At 56.8% G+C, this 16,401-nt stretch overlaps 2 protein-coding genes across 2 annotated transcripts; one reads left to right on the forward strand and one right to left on the reverse strand.

The window, feature by feature from the left end:
• The first annotated feature begins 201 nt into the window (after positions 1-201).
• Positions 202-1,241, forward strand: LHB (luteinizing hormone subunit beta). The gene is made up of 3 exons (XM_060084599.1): positions 202-216; positions 565-732; positions 999-1,241. The coding sequence occupies exons 1-3, from the start codon at positions 202-204 to the stop codon at positions 1,239-1,241; spliced, it is 426 nt and encodes a 141-aa protein (XP_059940582.1).
• A 511-nt stretch (positions 1,242-1,752) lies between these two features.
• RUVBL2 (RuvB like AAA ATPase 2) lies at positions 1,753-16,340 on the reverse strand. Its single transcript, XM_060083769.1, has 15 exons — positions 16,018-16,340; positions 12,723-12,777; positions 11,092-11,147; positions 10,639-10,780; positions 8,660-8,789; positions 8,417-8,483; positions 6,975-7,081; positions 6,796-6,889; positions 6,288-6,411; positions 5,844-5,938; positions 5,631-5,749; positions 2,975-3,094; positions 2,459-2,588; positions 1,977-2,091; positions 1,753-1,863 (listed from the first exon to the last, which is right to left on the reverse strand). The coding sequence occupies exons 1-15, from the start codon at positions 16,027-16,029 to the stop codon at positions 1,838-1,840; spliced, it is 1,392 nt and encodes a 463-aa protein (XP_059939752.1). The 5' UTR covers positions 16,030-16,340; the 3' UTR covers positions 1,753-1,837.
• Between the last annotated feature and the right edge of the window lie 61 nt (positions 16,341-16,401).

Genomic DNA, 16,401 nt, shown 5'->3' on the forward strand with positions numbered 1-16,401 from the left:
CTTGGCGCGGAAGCCACTCAGGGAGTGGGGGGAGGGGGGCGCCACTGAGCCATTCCTGCATCTCCCTGACCTTCTCTGCCTCTCGCCCCCGGGGAGATTAGTGTCCAGGTTACCCCACCATGCTGCCGCCCCCAGTGGCCTTGCCGCCCCCACAGCCCGCAGCTATAAGACCAGGTAAACGCGGCAGGGGAGACACCGAGGATGGAGATGCTCCAGGTAAGACCGCAGGGCCCCTGGGCCCCTTGCGACTACATCCAGGCCACGGCTGGAAGGAAGAGGGAGAGTCCTGTGACCTGGCAAAGGAGGCCTCTTTCTAGAAGGGTGTGGAGAGCCAGCAAGCTTCCTGGCAGGAGGAGGGAAGCAGCTGGTGCAGGGCCTGAGGGTGGGTATCTGAGGTGCTGGGGTGTCTGGGGTCCCTGGGTATGGGGATGGGAGATTCTTGAATGGAAGACGTCAGGCAGAGGAGCTGGGTCCCCGAACGTGTGTATGCGGGGCCGGGGGGTGGGTGGTAAGGACCCGGGGCGGAGGGCTCAGGCTGGCCCTGAGGCACTGGCCTTGTTCCAGGGGCTGCTGCTGTGGCTGCTGCTGAGCGTGGCCGGGGTGTGGGCACCCAGGGGGCCACTGCGGCCGCTGTGCCGGCCCATCAACGCCACCCTGGCCGCTGAGAACGAGGCCTGCCCTGTCTGCATCACCTTCACCACCAGCATCTGTGCCGGCTACTGCCCCAGCATGGTGAGCTGCCCGGGGTGGGTGGGTGCTAACACCTCAGCTCCAGGTGGATTACTCAGGGCCAGGCCCACAGAAGACAGGAAGTGGCCCCGGGGGTAGAAGGGTGGCCCGCCACCCGGGGCAGGGGCTGGGCGTGTGGGAGGGAGAGCACAGACGGTCCTGTGGACACCCGAGTCTGGGATCTGCAGGGTGCAGTGAGGGAGCTCGGGGGAGGGCTTGGCCCCAAGTAGACACCCAAGCACCCCCCCCACCAACCCCGCCGCCTCCAGGTTCGGGTGCTGCCGGCTGCCCTGCCGCCTGTGCCCCAGCCAGTGTGCACCTACCGCGAGCTGCGCTTTGCCTCCATCCGGCTCCCCGGCTGCCCGCCTGGTGTGGACCCAATGGTCTCCTTCCCCGTGGCCCTCAGCTGTCACTGCGGGCCCTGCCGCCTCAGCAGCTCTGACTGTGGGGGTCCCAGAGCCCAGCCCTTGGCCTGTGACCGCTCCCCTCACCCAGGCCTCCTCTTCCTCTAAGGATCCCCACCCCAACCTCCCATGCCCACTCCAACCTCCCATGCCCACCTCAGCCTCCCATGCTCACCCCAACCTCCCATGCCCACCTCAACCTCCCATGCCCACCCCAACCTCCCATGCCCACCTCAACCTCCCATGCCCACCTCAGCCTCCCATGCCCACCTCAGCCTCCCATGCTCACCTCAGCCTCCCATGCCCACCTCAGCCTCCCATGCCCACCTCAACCTCCCATGCCCACCCCAACCTCCCATGCCCACCTCAACCTCCCATCCACCCCAACCTCCCATGCCCACCCCAACCTCCCATGCCCACCCCAACCTCCCATGCTCACCCCAACCTCCCATGCCCACCTCAATCTCCCATGCCCACCTCAACTCCTGGAGCCAGCAGACGCTCCTCCCCATGCCTCCTAATAAAGACTTCTCAAACTGCACTCTGGGGGTGTCTTTCTGGGGTCTCAGGGTGTGTGTGCCTGTGTACGCGCACACGCACACACAACACACACAATAGGTCCAGTTTCAGAACGATTTAATACAAAGTCACAGTGTCAGAACTCTGGTAGAAAATGAGGAAGCGGGGGTGAAGGTGATATCAGCTCAGGAGGTGTCCATGGTTTCACCTTCTGTTGGGAGAAGGAAGGCCACGTGGTCAGTGTGGCCCCGAGGGCAGGGCCTGAGCTCTCCAGGCCGGGCTCCCTCCTCCCTCTCTGGGGCAGGCAGGGAGGGGGACACTCACTGAGCTCATTGAAGAGGAAGGCGTCCTGGTACTCCTTCATGTACTGCGTGGAGCGCGACTCATCCAGGAAGAGCGAGTAGACCCGCTTGATGTCATCCACCTGCACCTCGGTGCCCTGATAGGGGACGTGAGACCTCAGTGGGGCCCCTCCCAGGAGGCGGGTCAGGGTGAGGACTCTGGGGCCAGGTCACCTGGATTCAAATCCTGCCGTGGCCACCTCGTGGCTGTGGGCCCCACCTCCCCACCCCTCAGTTTCTTCATCTGTAAAATGGACTTAACGGCATCAACTTGCAGCCAATAGATATTTACTCAGCACCTCCCGTGTGTCAGGCTGGGAGCCACAGAAATTAACTCGAGAGACCAAAGTTCCCTGCCTTTGAAAAATTGGGTTCTGGGACTAAATGCAACTGCCCAGGGAAAGCCCTGGGGGTAGCATGTCCTCCACCTGCTCATCTGACCCCTGGGCAGACGCAGCCGCTGACCTTGCGTTTCCGGCACACCAGGCTGGCGGCCGTGATGAGCTGGATGGCGTAGCGCAGAGAGGTCTCCAGCCCAATGCGGGTCAGCACTGTGTAGGCGTCCTCACTCATCTCCACGTCTTCCTCCTCACACCTGCGGGCAGGGGGCGTAGGTGGCATTCAGCCAGGGCCCTGGCGCTGCTGGACCTCCCGGGGTACACGTGGAGTCCACGTCCTCAGAAGCACAGAAGAGCCACCGAGGCACAGGCTGGGCCCAAACCTTGGGCCTCCTGAGCCTCCCCCTTCCAGGGCTCTTTCCACAAGGTCAGTCACCGGCACAGCCCCTCCCTTCTCCAAAGAGCACGCCCCATCATAGGCCACTGCTTGGATGCCCAGCCCAGTCCTGCTTCTGGCAGGCCCAGTGACCTCCCCCTCAGACCTCAGTGTTGCCACGTGTCAAACAGGGTGGACACCAGCCCTGCCTCTCAGGCCTGCAGCCTGGTCCTGCCCCGGAAGGCCAGGGGGGCCCCCCACCCGCACCGGATGCGGAGGATCTGCTTTGTGTCTTTCTCGCTGTAGGGAGAGGTCGAGACGATAAGCAGGCGGTCCAGCAGGTCAATGGGGATGCCGTGGGGGCTCTGGTAGCTGGTGCCCCGGATCCTGGGGAGGAGGGGGAAGGGAGGCTGTCAGGGTGATGCCCTTAGAACCTGGCTCTCCATTCCCTCAACTCAGAACACCCCACCCCTACCAACCCCCTCGGCCACAGCCCGCTCACCAGACCAAATACAGGTTAGCCTTCAGCTCCGGGCTGGTGTCACTGCCCGACGGTGCAGCCACCCCCTGACTGCATCAATCCCCCTGCAGCTGAGCTGGTTTTAGCTAGATATCTGTGTCCGGGATTACTGGATCAAGGTCCCACTCCTCTGCTTGACACAGAGCTCCACAAGGGAAGCAACTGTGCCGGTCCCGTCCCCGGCGGCACCCGGCCCAGCACAAGGCCTGGCACGTGGTGCTAGGAAACAGCAGATTCCCATTATTCATGGTAGCTGCGTTCTACCAAGTGGAGGTGAACACTCAGTTAGCAAACACAGGGGTAGCCTCTGGGGAGCCTCTGGTCACCAGTTTTGGCAACCAACCAATAGACAGCGTGGTTTCAGGTGAAAGACACCTTCTTCAATATATATCATTGACTTATTCATGCTGAACTCGTAGCCAATAGTGCTTGAACTCGTGCCTGAAGGAAGCTCATCTAACACATGTGTTTTCTCCGTACGGCACATCCCTCCCTGCCTTCTTGCGCTTAGCGATGCTGGACAGCTGGGGACCATTTTAAACAGCAAAATTACCAGGAACAAAAAGCATACAATGTGACAGATGTGGCAGTCAACAGGTCAGGAAAAGGACACTTATTTACGGCATGTGAACTGAAACTAGGAGGCAAAGCACTGCCTGTTTTGACCCTCGTCTGGACTGTCTGCCACGGGCGATTCCATTTGTTCCTGCTCTGCACACGTTTGTGAATGACCGCCAAAGTGTGATGGATACCAATCTGGGGGCTACAAATCAACTGCAGCGAGTAAGCAGACCCACGAATACGGAATCTGCAGAGGATGACTGCGTTTGCTGCCCCTCACAGGAGACACCCCTGTTCCCACAGCCTGACCTGCAGCTGCTACGAACATGCTCTCAGCTGGTCTCGTCCAACCCTGTCATCTGGATACCAAATTCTGGCCCTGCCACCTTCTACGTGTGACCTTGGACAAGTTACCAGGCCTTGCCGTCCCCATCTTTAAAATGGGGCTGAGGGAATTCCCTGGTGGTCCGGGTGGTTAGGACTCCGCGCTTCCATTGCAGGGGGCACGGGTTTGATCCTTGATTGGGGCACTAAGATCCTGCAAGCTGTGATGCATGGCCAAAAAAAAAAAACAAAAACATAAAGCAGGGCTGAGACAACATTACCTCCCGAGCTTCTTTTGAGGGGGGCAAGCAGTTCATCCTGGAAAAGGGCCAAGCACAGAGCCAAGGACGACCTGCCTGCTGCCCCTGGTAGCCATGCCCCTGTCTTCCCTGCACTACAGCTGGCACATGGCTGCTGCCCTGGAGGTGCTGGTCCCTGGGCTACCGTTCAGCCAGGTGCTGCCATACACCTGAGCAGCCCTGGGTAATGGGTCCAGGTGGCCATGCTGGGTGCAGCCTTTGGGCCCCAGCCTCTTGCAAGCTCTCTGCCCTCCACTTCCTTCTCCCTTCCTGTGGACTCTTGAAATGTAGATGAGGTGGGGAAGAGCCAGCAGGGAGGACATGGCACAGCAACACCCTAGGGCAGAGGTTCCCAAGCTTTATGGCATCTGGTACCCTTCATGTCTCAGGAATTTTTCCATGGTATCCTTAGGTCAAGAGAAATACTAAGCTTCATTCCCTTTATTTCTATTAAGCAGTTAGGTGTAAGCAACTTAATTGTAGTAGTTTCTGCAGCGTCCAAAACATGTCACTGTGCATCCCTTAAAACCTTAAAACACCCCACAGGGGCTTTCCTGGTGGCGCAGTGGTTAAGAATCCACCTGCCAATGCAGTGGACATGGGTTCGAGCCCTGGTCCGGGAAGATCCCGCATGCTGCGGAGCAACTAAGCCCATGCACCACAACTACTGAGCCTGTGTTCTAGAGCCTGGCTCCACAACTACTGAGCCCGCACGCCTAGAGCCCATGCTCTGCAACAAGAGAAGCCACCATAATGAAAAGCCCGCACACCGCAACTAAGAGTTACTCCTGCTCGCCGCAACTAGAGAAAGCCTGCGCACAGCAACGAAGACCCAGTGCAGCCAAAAATAAAAAAAAACAAACACAAAAACAAAAAAACATCCCACAGCACTCCTGTGTTCTCTGCAGTACCCTGGGGTGCCTTGGCACACAGTTTGGGAACTGGAGCTCTAAGGGCTACCGGAACAAGAAAACAGAAAGAACGTGGCACCTGGACTTCCTTGGGGAGCAGAGCTGCCCACCAGCCCCGACGAGCCACCTACTTTTGTTTGAGGGGAAAGTACACTGTCTTGTCTGGGCCACAAAGCTTGGGGATAGCCGAGCCCACCCCTCCCTAGCGAGGTGCTCACCAAACGGGCCCTGATTACCCAGTGGCCGTTTCCACCACCCAGAGGTCCCCGTTCTCCCCAGGGGCCTCTGAGGGGCCGGCAGTGGCTCACCGGGTGATGCCGCGGTTGGTGGCCATGATGAGGACAGGCGCCATGTCACTCTCCAGGGCCCGGTTGAGGAAGGAGAAGCTCTCAATGTCCAGCATGTGGACCTCGTCGATAAATAGCACCTGGGGGCCAGGGGGGCGGGTGTCAAACCCTCCTCCTGTGCCCCCTCTTCTCCCCCACCGCAACGTCACCTGCCCTGGCCGTCCTGGTACTCACGCCGGGGATGATCTCCGCCTTGCCCTCCTCCCGCCACTCGGCCACCTTGGCATTGATCTGCTCGCGGACTTCTGACTTGATCTCCCCTGTGTCACCTGCGGGAGGCGGGGTGTCAGAGACAAGACAGGGATCCAGGGCCGGAGGGTGGACCAAGATGCAGAAGGATGGGACGCCGGGGACAGAGGGAAGAGAGACCAAGCCCCTGGAGTGGCAGCACGACGGGGGGGCCGGGGAGTCGGAGATGTCCCAGGGAGGCAACACGGGGAGAGACGAAGCACAGTCACAGATGGAGAAGAACAGGAGTCGGCGAACAGGGATGGAGGAGGAGAGGAAAAGCCATGGTCACGGGGGGCGCCGTACTGGTGGACGGGAGAGGGAGAGGGGAGCTGCCAGGGCCCCTGGGGCTGGGGGGCGGTCGGGGGGGAGACGGCGGCTGGGCCTCACCTGAGAAGAGGGCCAGGAAGCCCTGGGTGCGGGAGTTGATGACGTCAATCTCGTGCAGAGACACCGTGTGCACCACCTCCTTGCGCTTCTGGAGCTCCCCGTCTGGGCACTGCACGAACTTGGTCTATGGGGCCGGGGTGGGGTTCGGTGTGGACAGGGCAGAAAAGGGCATGAAGGGGGGGCCCGAGGGGCCATCTGGGGGAGACTGGGGCTCCCTGGAATGGCACTAAGAATCCAGATGGGGGTCACCCAGAAACCCCAGGCCCAAGGGGTAGTCAAGACCAGGGCAGTCAACAGCACTGAAGGATATGGGGGTTCCTGGAGGAACCATGAGCCAAGTGCCAAGCGGAGGGGCCCCAGCTGTCCTAGAGGGTACAGGGAAGAACCAGGAGTACCAGGGACATGGGGTTGCGGTGACAGGAGGATCCAGACCCTGTGGGCCCTGGGGTGATGGAGGAGAGAGAAACATCCTGGGGCCTGACTGAGGGGACCTGGAGCCCTGGCCCACCTGGGAGCCCATGGCATCGTAGTCTCGAGCGCGTGTGAACGAGCGTCCCAGCTTGGAGATCTTGCCCGTGGCCTTGTCAATGGTGATCACATCCCTGCGGGGGATGAAGGGTGCGGGTGAGGAAAGGAAGGGCCAGAGGTCCCCCACCCTGACCGCCTGGTGCGGCCCCCACTGCTCACCCTGCCTGGACCTTGTCCTTGGTCAGGGACTCGATCATCTTAGTGCCCAGGTCGTATATGGTCTCCATCTCTGTGGTCTTGAGGGTCAGCTTGCCCACCTTGGAGCCCTGAGGGGTGACATGCCAGGCAAGGGGCTCAGAGACGGGCCGGATGTCTCCCTAACACAGCTTCAGAACAAGCACGACATGGGGCAGCTTTGGGGGCTTGACAAAGATATCCACTGTCACAACTGCGGTGACAGCTTCTTGGGTGCATGTGTGTCAAAGCCTAACATCCTGTAAACCTTCAAGGGCGTGGCTTATTGGTTGTCAATTGCACATTAATAAAGCTATTATTAAAAATCCAGTAAAGGGCTTCCCTGGTGGCGCAGTGGTTGAGAGTCCGCCTGCCAATGCAGGGGACACGGGTTCGCGCCCCGGTCTGGGAGGAGCCCACATGCTGCGGAGCGGCTGGACCCGTGAGCCATGGCCGCTGAGCCTGCGCGTCCAGAGCCTGTGCTCCGCAACAGGAGAGGCCACAGCAGTGAGAGGGCTGCGTACCGCCAAAAAAAAAAAAAAAAAAAAAAAAAAAAAATTCAGTAAAGAAACAAACAAAAACCTAAAAGACAAAATCTGTAAAAACAACAGGGACCTGAGGTCTCACAGAATGGCCAAAGGGGTCCCACTGTAACACTCCTTTTTTATACCCAAATGAAAGGCGGTTTTTGTCGATCACAAACCCAGAAGAACTCAGCTAAACACAACTAAGAAAACAAAAAATGCCACACCCCTCCCCACGAGATAAGCTAAGAAAACAAAATGCCAAGCCACTCCTCACAAGATAAACAGTCACCAAGCCTGGGCTTTTCCCAGCATATTGGAGTCTCTCCTGTTTCCTGGAATTGTTTCCACAGTGAGGTGCTCCCTTTGTAGGGACAGGTGGCAGCATAAGAGGACTGGGATTGGGGAGGGAGTTAAAGGGAGTTTTGGTTGTTCATTTTTTTTTTTTTTTCTTTTTTTTTTTTTTTTGCGGTACGCGGACCTCTCACTGTTGCGGCCTCTCCCGTTGCGGAGCACAGGCTCTGGACTCGCAGGCTCAGCGGCCATGGCTCACGGGCCCAGCCGCTCCACAGCATGTGGGATCTTCCCGGACCGGGGCACGAACCCATGTCCCCTGCATCGGCAGGCGGACTCTCAACCACTGGGCCACCAGGGAAGCCCGGTTGTTCATTTTTAAAGGGAGGATGTATCCACGGATTTCTTCTGTAATCAAAATCTAATTTAAAGAACTATCTGGGGAATAGCTTTCCCTATATTTAAAGATTCTCCTACCATGTTTTTAAAATTCAAAATTTAATTGCAATAGATGAGACTAATTTAGGAGGCTGTTTACAGGTGTTAAAGGTGCAAGTTGACCTCCACCCTCCAGCCCTGGGGGGAGCCTAGACTTGGCAGCACACTCACCGTCCCTGTTGCTGGGCGATCAATCTGGATCTCCACCACCTCCCCTTCGATAATCTCGGTCTCCTCCCTGGGCAGAGAACAGATCTAAGGAGACAGCCCGAGGCCTGGGCCCTCAGGAATTGCCAACTCCCGTGAGCCCTTGGGTGCAGGATGAGCTGGCAGGGCCGGGGTGGGGTGGGGGTGGGGGGTCGGGGGGGAGACACGTCCCAAGGCCTCTGGGACAAGGCATCACCCCCTGCTTACTTGATGCGCACGCCGATGGAGCGCCGGAAGGCCTGTGTCAGCGCCTCTGTTTTGCTCATCTCCAGGGAGAAGATCTCACTGCCGGCGATGGCTGTGAACGGGGTGTCAGGGCCCAGGGCCTGTGCCATGCCTGGGAAGGAGGGGAGGCAGCCTGGCTAGGTGGGGGCAGCCCTGGCACCAGGTCCCCGACACCCGCTCTGTGGCAAACCAGCTCTTCTCCCTCCTCAGGCAGGAGAGCAGGAGAGAGGGGCAGGGTGCTGAGGGGCAGACAAGGGGACGCAGAGAAGGCAGGGGGCGGAGGGCCGCATGGGGAGGTCCTGGATCAGAACCCTGCGCTGCCCAGAGGGCAAACCTTATGACTCTGTAATCTTGCCAAGCCTGCCTCCCAACCTCTAAGAGCTGTTTAGCCTCAGGGCTTGGGGCTGATGAGCAGGGGTGGAGGCAAGGGGCTGAAATTGAAGGTAAGAGAGTCAGACTGCGTAGGTTCGAATCCCGGCTTCAGTGCTTAGCACCGGGTGACCTTGAGAAGTCTGCTCCCCAAGCCAGTTTGCCCCTCTGTGTAATAGGACCGATAACATGACAAGCACTGGCACGGGATGGCACCCTGCATAGGAGCGATTATGAGGGCAGGCAGGGATACACTGGTGCTCAACCATGACTCTGTCACATGGTCTGGAACCAGCACAGGCACGGGCCTCCTCCATGGCTTGGGGCCTGGAGCTGACTGGTGGACAGCGGGGCCATTCCTGGCATCACTCCAAGCGCTGAGCCCCTCTGCCAGCTCCCCTTCCTGAGGGCTCTGCCCAGCTCTGAGCCAAGTCCCCCGGACAGGAAGTCACCGAACCCTCCTGAGCAGTGTGAGCTGGAAACTCTCCTTGGTCCCCTTTACAGATGTGTGTCACACTCTGTGCCTGGGTGTCCTGCTCCCTACCGTCTGTCCAGGAGACTTCCAGACATCCTATAAGTCTTAGTTCAGGCTCTGACTCACCTGGGAAGTCTCTCTTGACAACCGCCACCCCGTTTTCTCTCCCCACCACCCCTCATTGGAGGTAGAAGCCTCCTCTGTTCATCACCCTGGATGGGACTGTGTCCACGAACACCTCCCCCAGGCCGGAAGCTTCTTAAAGTCAGGACTTTGGTCTTAATCATCTTAGTGTCCGCAGTGTCTGGTCCAGGGCCTGGCACACCAGGGTACCCGAATGAGTGCTACTTTATCTTAACTGCAGACCTAGCTGTTACCTTGATTCTCACTGCCTGGCCCCACAGTCAAGGCACAAAGGTGGGAATGAGTTGGAAGAGAGGAGAGTCCAGGAAAGCTTCAATGAGGAAAAGATGCCTGGGTAGGGTTTTGAAGGATGAATAGGAGCTCAACAAGGATGAGGGACAGTTGTGAGTAAAAAGATCTTAAATCACTAATGCATTGCAAAAGAGAATGCTGGCTGTCTATGCAATGCCCATCCTTCCCATCTTCCTTCGTTCCAGAACCCCCATTTTATTAGGGTAGCAGTGATCCCCATTAAAATGTTAAAATAAGTTTTAATGTCTCACTCTCTTGTGCAGCAGAGTGTAGCCATTAAGTTCTAGTCAATAAAATATAAGCAAGAGTGTGTGGGAGTCCCAGGACAGCTGCTTAAAGGGAGCTACCTCTAGGAGGTACACCCTCATTGCAATTCCTCTTTCTCCTTCTTCCCATATGGAGTATGGGTGGGATGGCTGGAGCGTAGGCCATCTTCTTGCAACATGAGGTGACCCTGACATGGAAACAAGTGATGTGGAGGCAGGAAGGTAGGAGCCTTCACTGTTCAACAAGGCTGAATTGGCCTACATTCAGATTATTCTATGGGAGAGAATAAACCCACAGTGTTTAAGGCACTGCCATTTTGAGCTGTCTGTTAGACGTGGCTGAACCTGACCCTGACTTACACGGGAAGGATCATCTGGCAAGGCCAGAAGAGATCCTGCCCTGAGAGGTGTCTTACCCATGGCGATGGCCGTCTTCCCAGTACCCGGCTGGCCGGCGATGAGGACCGCCCGGCCGGCGATCTTCCCTTCCCGGATCATCTCCAGCACCACGCCAGCTGCCCTCCGGGCCGCCAGCTGGCCCACCATGCCCTGGGAAGCCTGGGGGTGGGAGGTGACAGAGCACACAAGGTGACTTCCTCCTGGGCTACTACTGCATTTCTACCACCTCCAGGCTGATGAGATCAAACAGGACGTGTTGGCTGGGACTTCAGAAAAAAGCCAAAAAAGCCTTTTCCACGCCCATTTTTTAAAGACCGATAAAACTGCACATGCGGCTGAATTTTATAAATACAGCGCAGACAAAGGTCTGGAAGATCACCACGCAGTCCCCATACTCCCCACAGCCCTGGGTCCCCTATGCCCGAGGCCCCCATGGAGCAGCCTTCCCACCCCGGCCCCCTGGGCTCTACCTGCCGTGGCTCCAAGGCATCGTCTAGCCCCAGCCCCCGGATATGTGAGTGAGCGCCTGTGGGCGGGGAAAGAACCAGAAGACACGGTTACCAGCCAGCTCCGGTCGATGTGTGGCCTGAGGGGCTTCCCCGCCGAGCCCTGGTTTCCTCCTCAGTCACAAGGGCACCAGGATTCCCCACCTCACTGGGAGGATGGCCGGACATGGTAAATGCTCAGTAAATAAGAGTGGCTCTTAGGCTACATGGTGGCCTGAGTGACCTCCGAGGTTCTAATCTCATTCCATGAAACTCTGAGAATAAGAGTCTCAGCTATTATCACCCTGGATCATGGCCAGGGCTCAATAATCGCCCCCAGGCCCTCACTGACATGGAGGCGGGGAGGAGTTCAGAGAGGTTAGGTCCCTTGCCTAAGACCACACGGCCAGTGAGAGGTGAAGATGCAGGATTCCAACGCTTTACACTAGACCAGGGCTGGGCAAACTACAGCCTGTGGGTGGGCACTTGTTTTTGTAAATAAAGTTTTATTGGCACACAGCCATGTCCATTCGCTCACATACCATCTGGGGGTGCTCTCGCACTGCTGCAGCAGAATTGATTACTTTCAACAGAGAAGATTTACCATCTGGCACTTTAAGGAAAGATGTGCCAACCCCTGTGCTGGACAGTAGGCATGCTGAGGGCAGGGACTGGGTGCAGCTAGAGTCTCCTGGGTCCTCAGCTCCCAGCACAGCTGACCCTTGATAGCTAAGTGCTTTACCTTATTGTATCTTATGTCAACTGAGGAGGTGAACTACTCTCCCACCATTTTGCAGGTAAGGAAACTGAGGCACAGAAAGCAACTAGCCCCTCACTACGTGGCTCAGAAGTGGCACCCAGCAGCGTGCTTCCAGAGCCCAGGTTCATAGCCAGGAGCCCTTTACTGCTTCTTCTGGAAGCTCTGAATGAATGAATGAATGAATGTGAACAAATAAGTGTAGTCTCCTCCTTGCAAGTAAGGCTCTTTGCAAAGGCTGCACCCTGCTGTTGCCACTACACCCCAACTTCCTGGTCCCGGGTGAGCTGGGACCAGGGGCTTGACTGCTCTGAGTCTTGGTCACCTCAGCTAAAAATGGGATGACAGTCACAAGAGGCGCCTTGTGGGGCTACTGTACGGATTCAAGGGATGCAAACTCATATTCAATGGTTATCTGTGGAGCGTCTGGTCTGCCAGGGCCTGTGCTGGGGACACTGCTAGGAAGGAGACAGACCAGGTCCCTGCCCGCACAGAGATGGTGCGTGTGCTTGGGGTTTGGGACAGTCAGTGCAGGGCCAACCCCAGTCAGCACCCAGCAAATATCCACTTTCACGATTTCCAAGCAGGATGCTGGGGCATCAGGGAGCCCGACCAGGGAAGCCAAGCCAGCAGCAGTACTGCCTGGGGTTGAGGCCTGGCCTGGTCCAGCCCACCCCCGCCCCCAGCCATCTGACCTGCTCTGGAACTCAGGATCCTGCCTCCTTAGACAGGGGGGATGGGGGATGGTGGGATGGTGTGCAGGCCGACTCCCTCTTGGGGGTCCTGGGTAAGCTGGCTCTGTCAGGGGTGCAGGGGGCAGGCAGGGGCTAGGTCCTATTCCTGATCCACACTCACTCACCGATACGCTCAATCCTCGTCACGTCGCGGATCTCTGGGACCTTGGTTGTGGCTGTCTGGGGTTGGAGGAAGATGCATCAGTAAGAGCCTTTGCGGTCCCAGCTTTCAACAACCCCTCCTCTGTCCCTCCTGCCCGCCTCCCACAAGACAGTCCTTTCCACTCCTCCCCACAGGCAGGCTGGCGTCCCAAACACCAGATCCTCCTCGGTTGTCACCCACTAGGGCTGGTGGGTTGACCCCGTTACGCTCTCTGTCCCAGGAAGCCAAGGACTGTGTCTGTCTCATTCACAGCCCCGTCCCCAGGGCCAGGCCCATGTTTGGTGCCCAGGAGTTATTTGCTGAAGGAAGAAGTCCTCCCCGTCCCCCAGAGCTGCGAGGACAGATGCAGAGTGGGCATTAACTTGGACGTCTTCTGGCCCCTGCTGATCTCCCAGCCCCCCTTGCGCCTCGCTGCCCCAGCTCTCTGTCACTAGGCCTTTGCATGTGCAGGTCCCTGGTCTGGCCTGCTCTCCCCACCCCCCTCACTGAATCAGATCAAGCGTTACTCATTAAGGGAGGCCCTCCCCAGGGCTTCCCTGGTGGCGCAGTGGTTGAGAGTCCGCCTGCCGATGCAGGGGACATGGGTTCGTGCCCCGGTCCAGGAAGATCCCACGTGCTGCGGAGCGGCTGGTCACGTGAGCCATGGCCGCTGAGCCTGCACGTCCGGAGCCTGTGCTCCGCAACGGGAGAGGCCACAACAGTGAGAGGCCCGCGTACCGCAAAAAAAAAAGTAGTAAAAAAAATTAAAAAATAAAAAAAAAGGGAGGCCCTCCCTGACCTCAGCCCCTGCCCGGCTAGTTCTAGGGTCTCTGGATGTCCAGACAGAAGGAAGGGCCTCTTTTGGGAGTCTGATCTCAAATTCACAAGGTAGACTGTTGGATCAATGTTCTTGGCTCCAGTGGATGTGAGTCCCATGAAGGGCACAGCCCACATCTCACTGGTCTCCCTTGGGGCTCAGTGTTTGGAGTTTGAATGAATGATGCCCTGAAGTGCTGAGCTACTCAACAAGCAGGTACTGAGGTCTCCTGTGTCCCCAGCTTTCCAAAGAGCAAAGTCAGACATTATCCCTTCTCACGTGGGGAAGAGAGATGAGTAAACACTGCCTAGGACAATTCAAGAACCGAATGGAGATCCACTCAGATATTCATGGCAGTGCTATATATAACCAAGAGGTGGAAAAAACCCAAAACATCCATCAACGGATAGATAAACAAAATATGGGGTAGCCATAAGAAGGAATATTATTTAGCCATAAAAAGGGATGAAGGGCCTTCCCTGGTGGTGCAGTGGTTAAGGATATGCCCGCCAATGCAGGAGACATACGTTCGAGCCATGGTCCAGGAAGATCCCACATGTCGCGGAGCAACTAAGCCTGTGCACCACAACTACTGAGCCTGTGCTCTAGAGCCTGCGAGCCACAACTACTGAGCCCACGTGCCACAACTACTGAAGCCCGTGCGCCTAGAGCCCGTGCTCTGCAACAAGAGAAGCCACCGCAGTGAGAAGCCCATGGACCGCAACGAAGAGTAGCCCCCGCTCACCGCAACTAAAGAAAGCCCACGCACAGCAATGAAGACCCAATGCAGCATACAATTAAAAAAAAAAAAAAAAAAAGACCCAACGCAGCCAAAAATAAATAAATAAATTTATATAAATAAGTAAATAATTTTTTTTAAAAAAAGGGATGAAGTTCTGATCCACGCTACAACATGGATGAACCTTGAAAACATTATGCTGAGTGAAAGAAGCCAGACACAAAAGGTCACATGTTGTATGATTCCGTTTACATGAAATGTCCAGAGTAGATATATCTAGAGACACAAAGTAGATTAGAGGTTGCCTGGGGTGAATAAAGAAAGGGAGGCCTAAGAAGCCAGCACGCTGACCCAGCTCCTTGGCCACCTGCCCTCAACCCTCTTCCTCCTCACAGGTCTCCTAACCAGAATGAGAGGAGATGCAGGCATCCAAATCCAGGAAAACCCTCCTCTCTCTGGAACCAAGAGTTCAGACTTCCTGACCATGGCATGGTCACAAGCCCCCTCCCTTGCTGTTTGTGACCTCTCCCACTTACTCTTCCTCATAGGAGGTTGGTCACTGCCCCAAAACCCCTATCAGAAGATTGGGAACATACTCTCACCCACCCCTATACAGCCTATCAGACTCTACTCGAGACAAAAAATAGACATTGGTCCAGGAATCCCAACCCTCAGCAATCCCAACATAAACAGACCTGCGTCCTACAAAACCTTTCCCTTCACCATAAGCCTTTCCTACCCCGTGCTGCCTCCTGATCCCATGGAAACAAAACTCAGCTCCTACCATCCCCTCATACTCCCAATACTTCATCCACACCCATGCGAACTGGGTCTCAGGAGTGTGGCCACTGCCCTTTCCTCTTCCGCTTCCCCATCCACCCCCTTTGCCATGACAACAGAAACAGACTCACATGTCGCCCCTCAGGCACCAGTTAACTCTCATCCCGATCCTAGCCCCATCTTGACTGGGGTCACCATGGGAACCGAGGCATCTGGAAGCCATGTCCAACCCCTAAGCTAAGGCTACATCCCTTCTTCATTCAGATTTTTCTCAGAAAAGTACTAGGTGCCTGGCCCAGTGTACCTGGTCTGTCCTTTATGGAGTTCACATGCATACATTCAAGTGAGCATCCACTTTGGGCATGTCCTGATGAAATGCTGGGAATATGAAAATGGCTAAAACAATCCCATGACAAGTTCCTAAGCCTCTGTGCTCCCGGCCCTTTCCGCTCTCTACTGACACCCTCTGGGTTCTCAACACTCTCTCTTTTGGCTCAAGACTCAATAAGCAACTCCACGATCTGAAGCGCATAGGGCAGGTCCCCGCCTGTATTTCTCCCTTGTACTCAGGTACTATTCACACCATCAACAACCCAAGACTGCTGGATGGCTTGGAGCCCAAGACACTACAACCCTCATCAGACTTTAAGGCAAAGGACTGGAGAACTGGCCACTAGTTGCGCCCAGAGGATTGGAAGTTGTAGTAAGATGATGGAGTCAGATTTGACCACTGAGACCGTAAATATTCACTTGAACCCAGGATGCCGGTATACTAGTCCCTTCTTTTTTCCTCCCTCAGATCCAGAAGCCCGGGCCCCCAGCTCCCTCCTTCCTCAGAACCAGGAGTCCAGGCCCCCAGCCTCCTCTCCGCTAAGATCCAAGAGTCCCCGTCCAGCCCCCTCCTCCTTGAGACTCCTCAGCCCTCCGCACGCCGACACTCACCACGGTTGCCATGATGCTCACCAACCGCCAATATCCTAGCGGAAACGGAAACGCGCTAGGAACGAGGCGTTCTGGCCCCTCTAGGCTGCCAGGTCCTCCAAATATCTCGGTGGTTCTCCTGGTGGGGCGCGACGTCACTTTTCAGGCCCCGCCCATCCAGGCTGCTCAGGAAGATGAGTTCCCAGAGCTCCTGAGTCCATTCCCCACGCCTCGTGGCTCCTCCTCCTTTTACCCAGGCCTCCTTACTAAGGCCGACTGCAAAATTCTGAACACTCCTTCGCGAAACCACACGTCCCTCACGCTTCCTTTCCTCCTTATCCACCGTCTTCCCTCCCCCGCCAATTTTGGGGCCTCTAGCTTCGGATTGACAGAGCTGAAGGCCAA

Source organism: Mesoplodon densirostris, chromosome 19 (genome assembly GCF_025265405.1).
Source record: "Mesoplodon densirostris isolate mMesDen1 chromosome 19, mMesDen1 primary haplotype, whole genome shotgun sequence".
Classification (NCBI taxonomy): domain Eukaryota; kingdom Metazoa; phylum Chordata; class Mammalia; order Artiodactyla; family Ziphiidae; genus Mesoplodon; species Mesoplodon densirostris.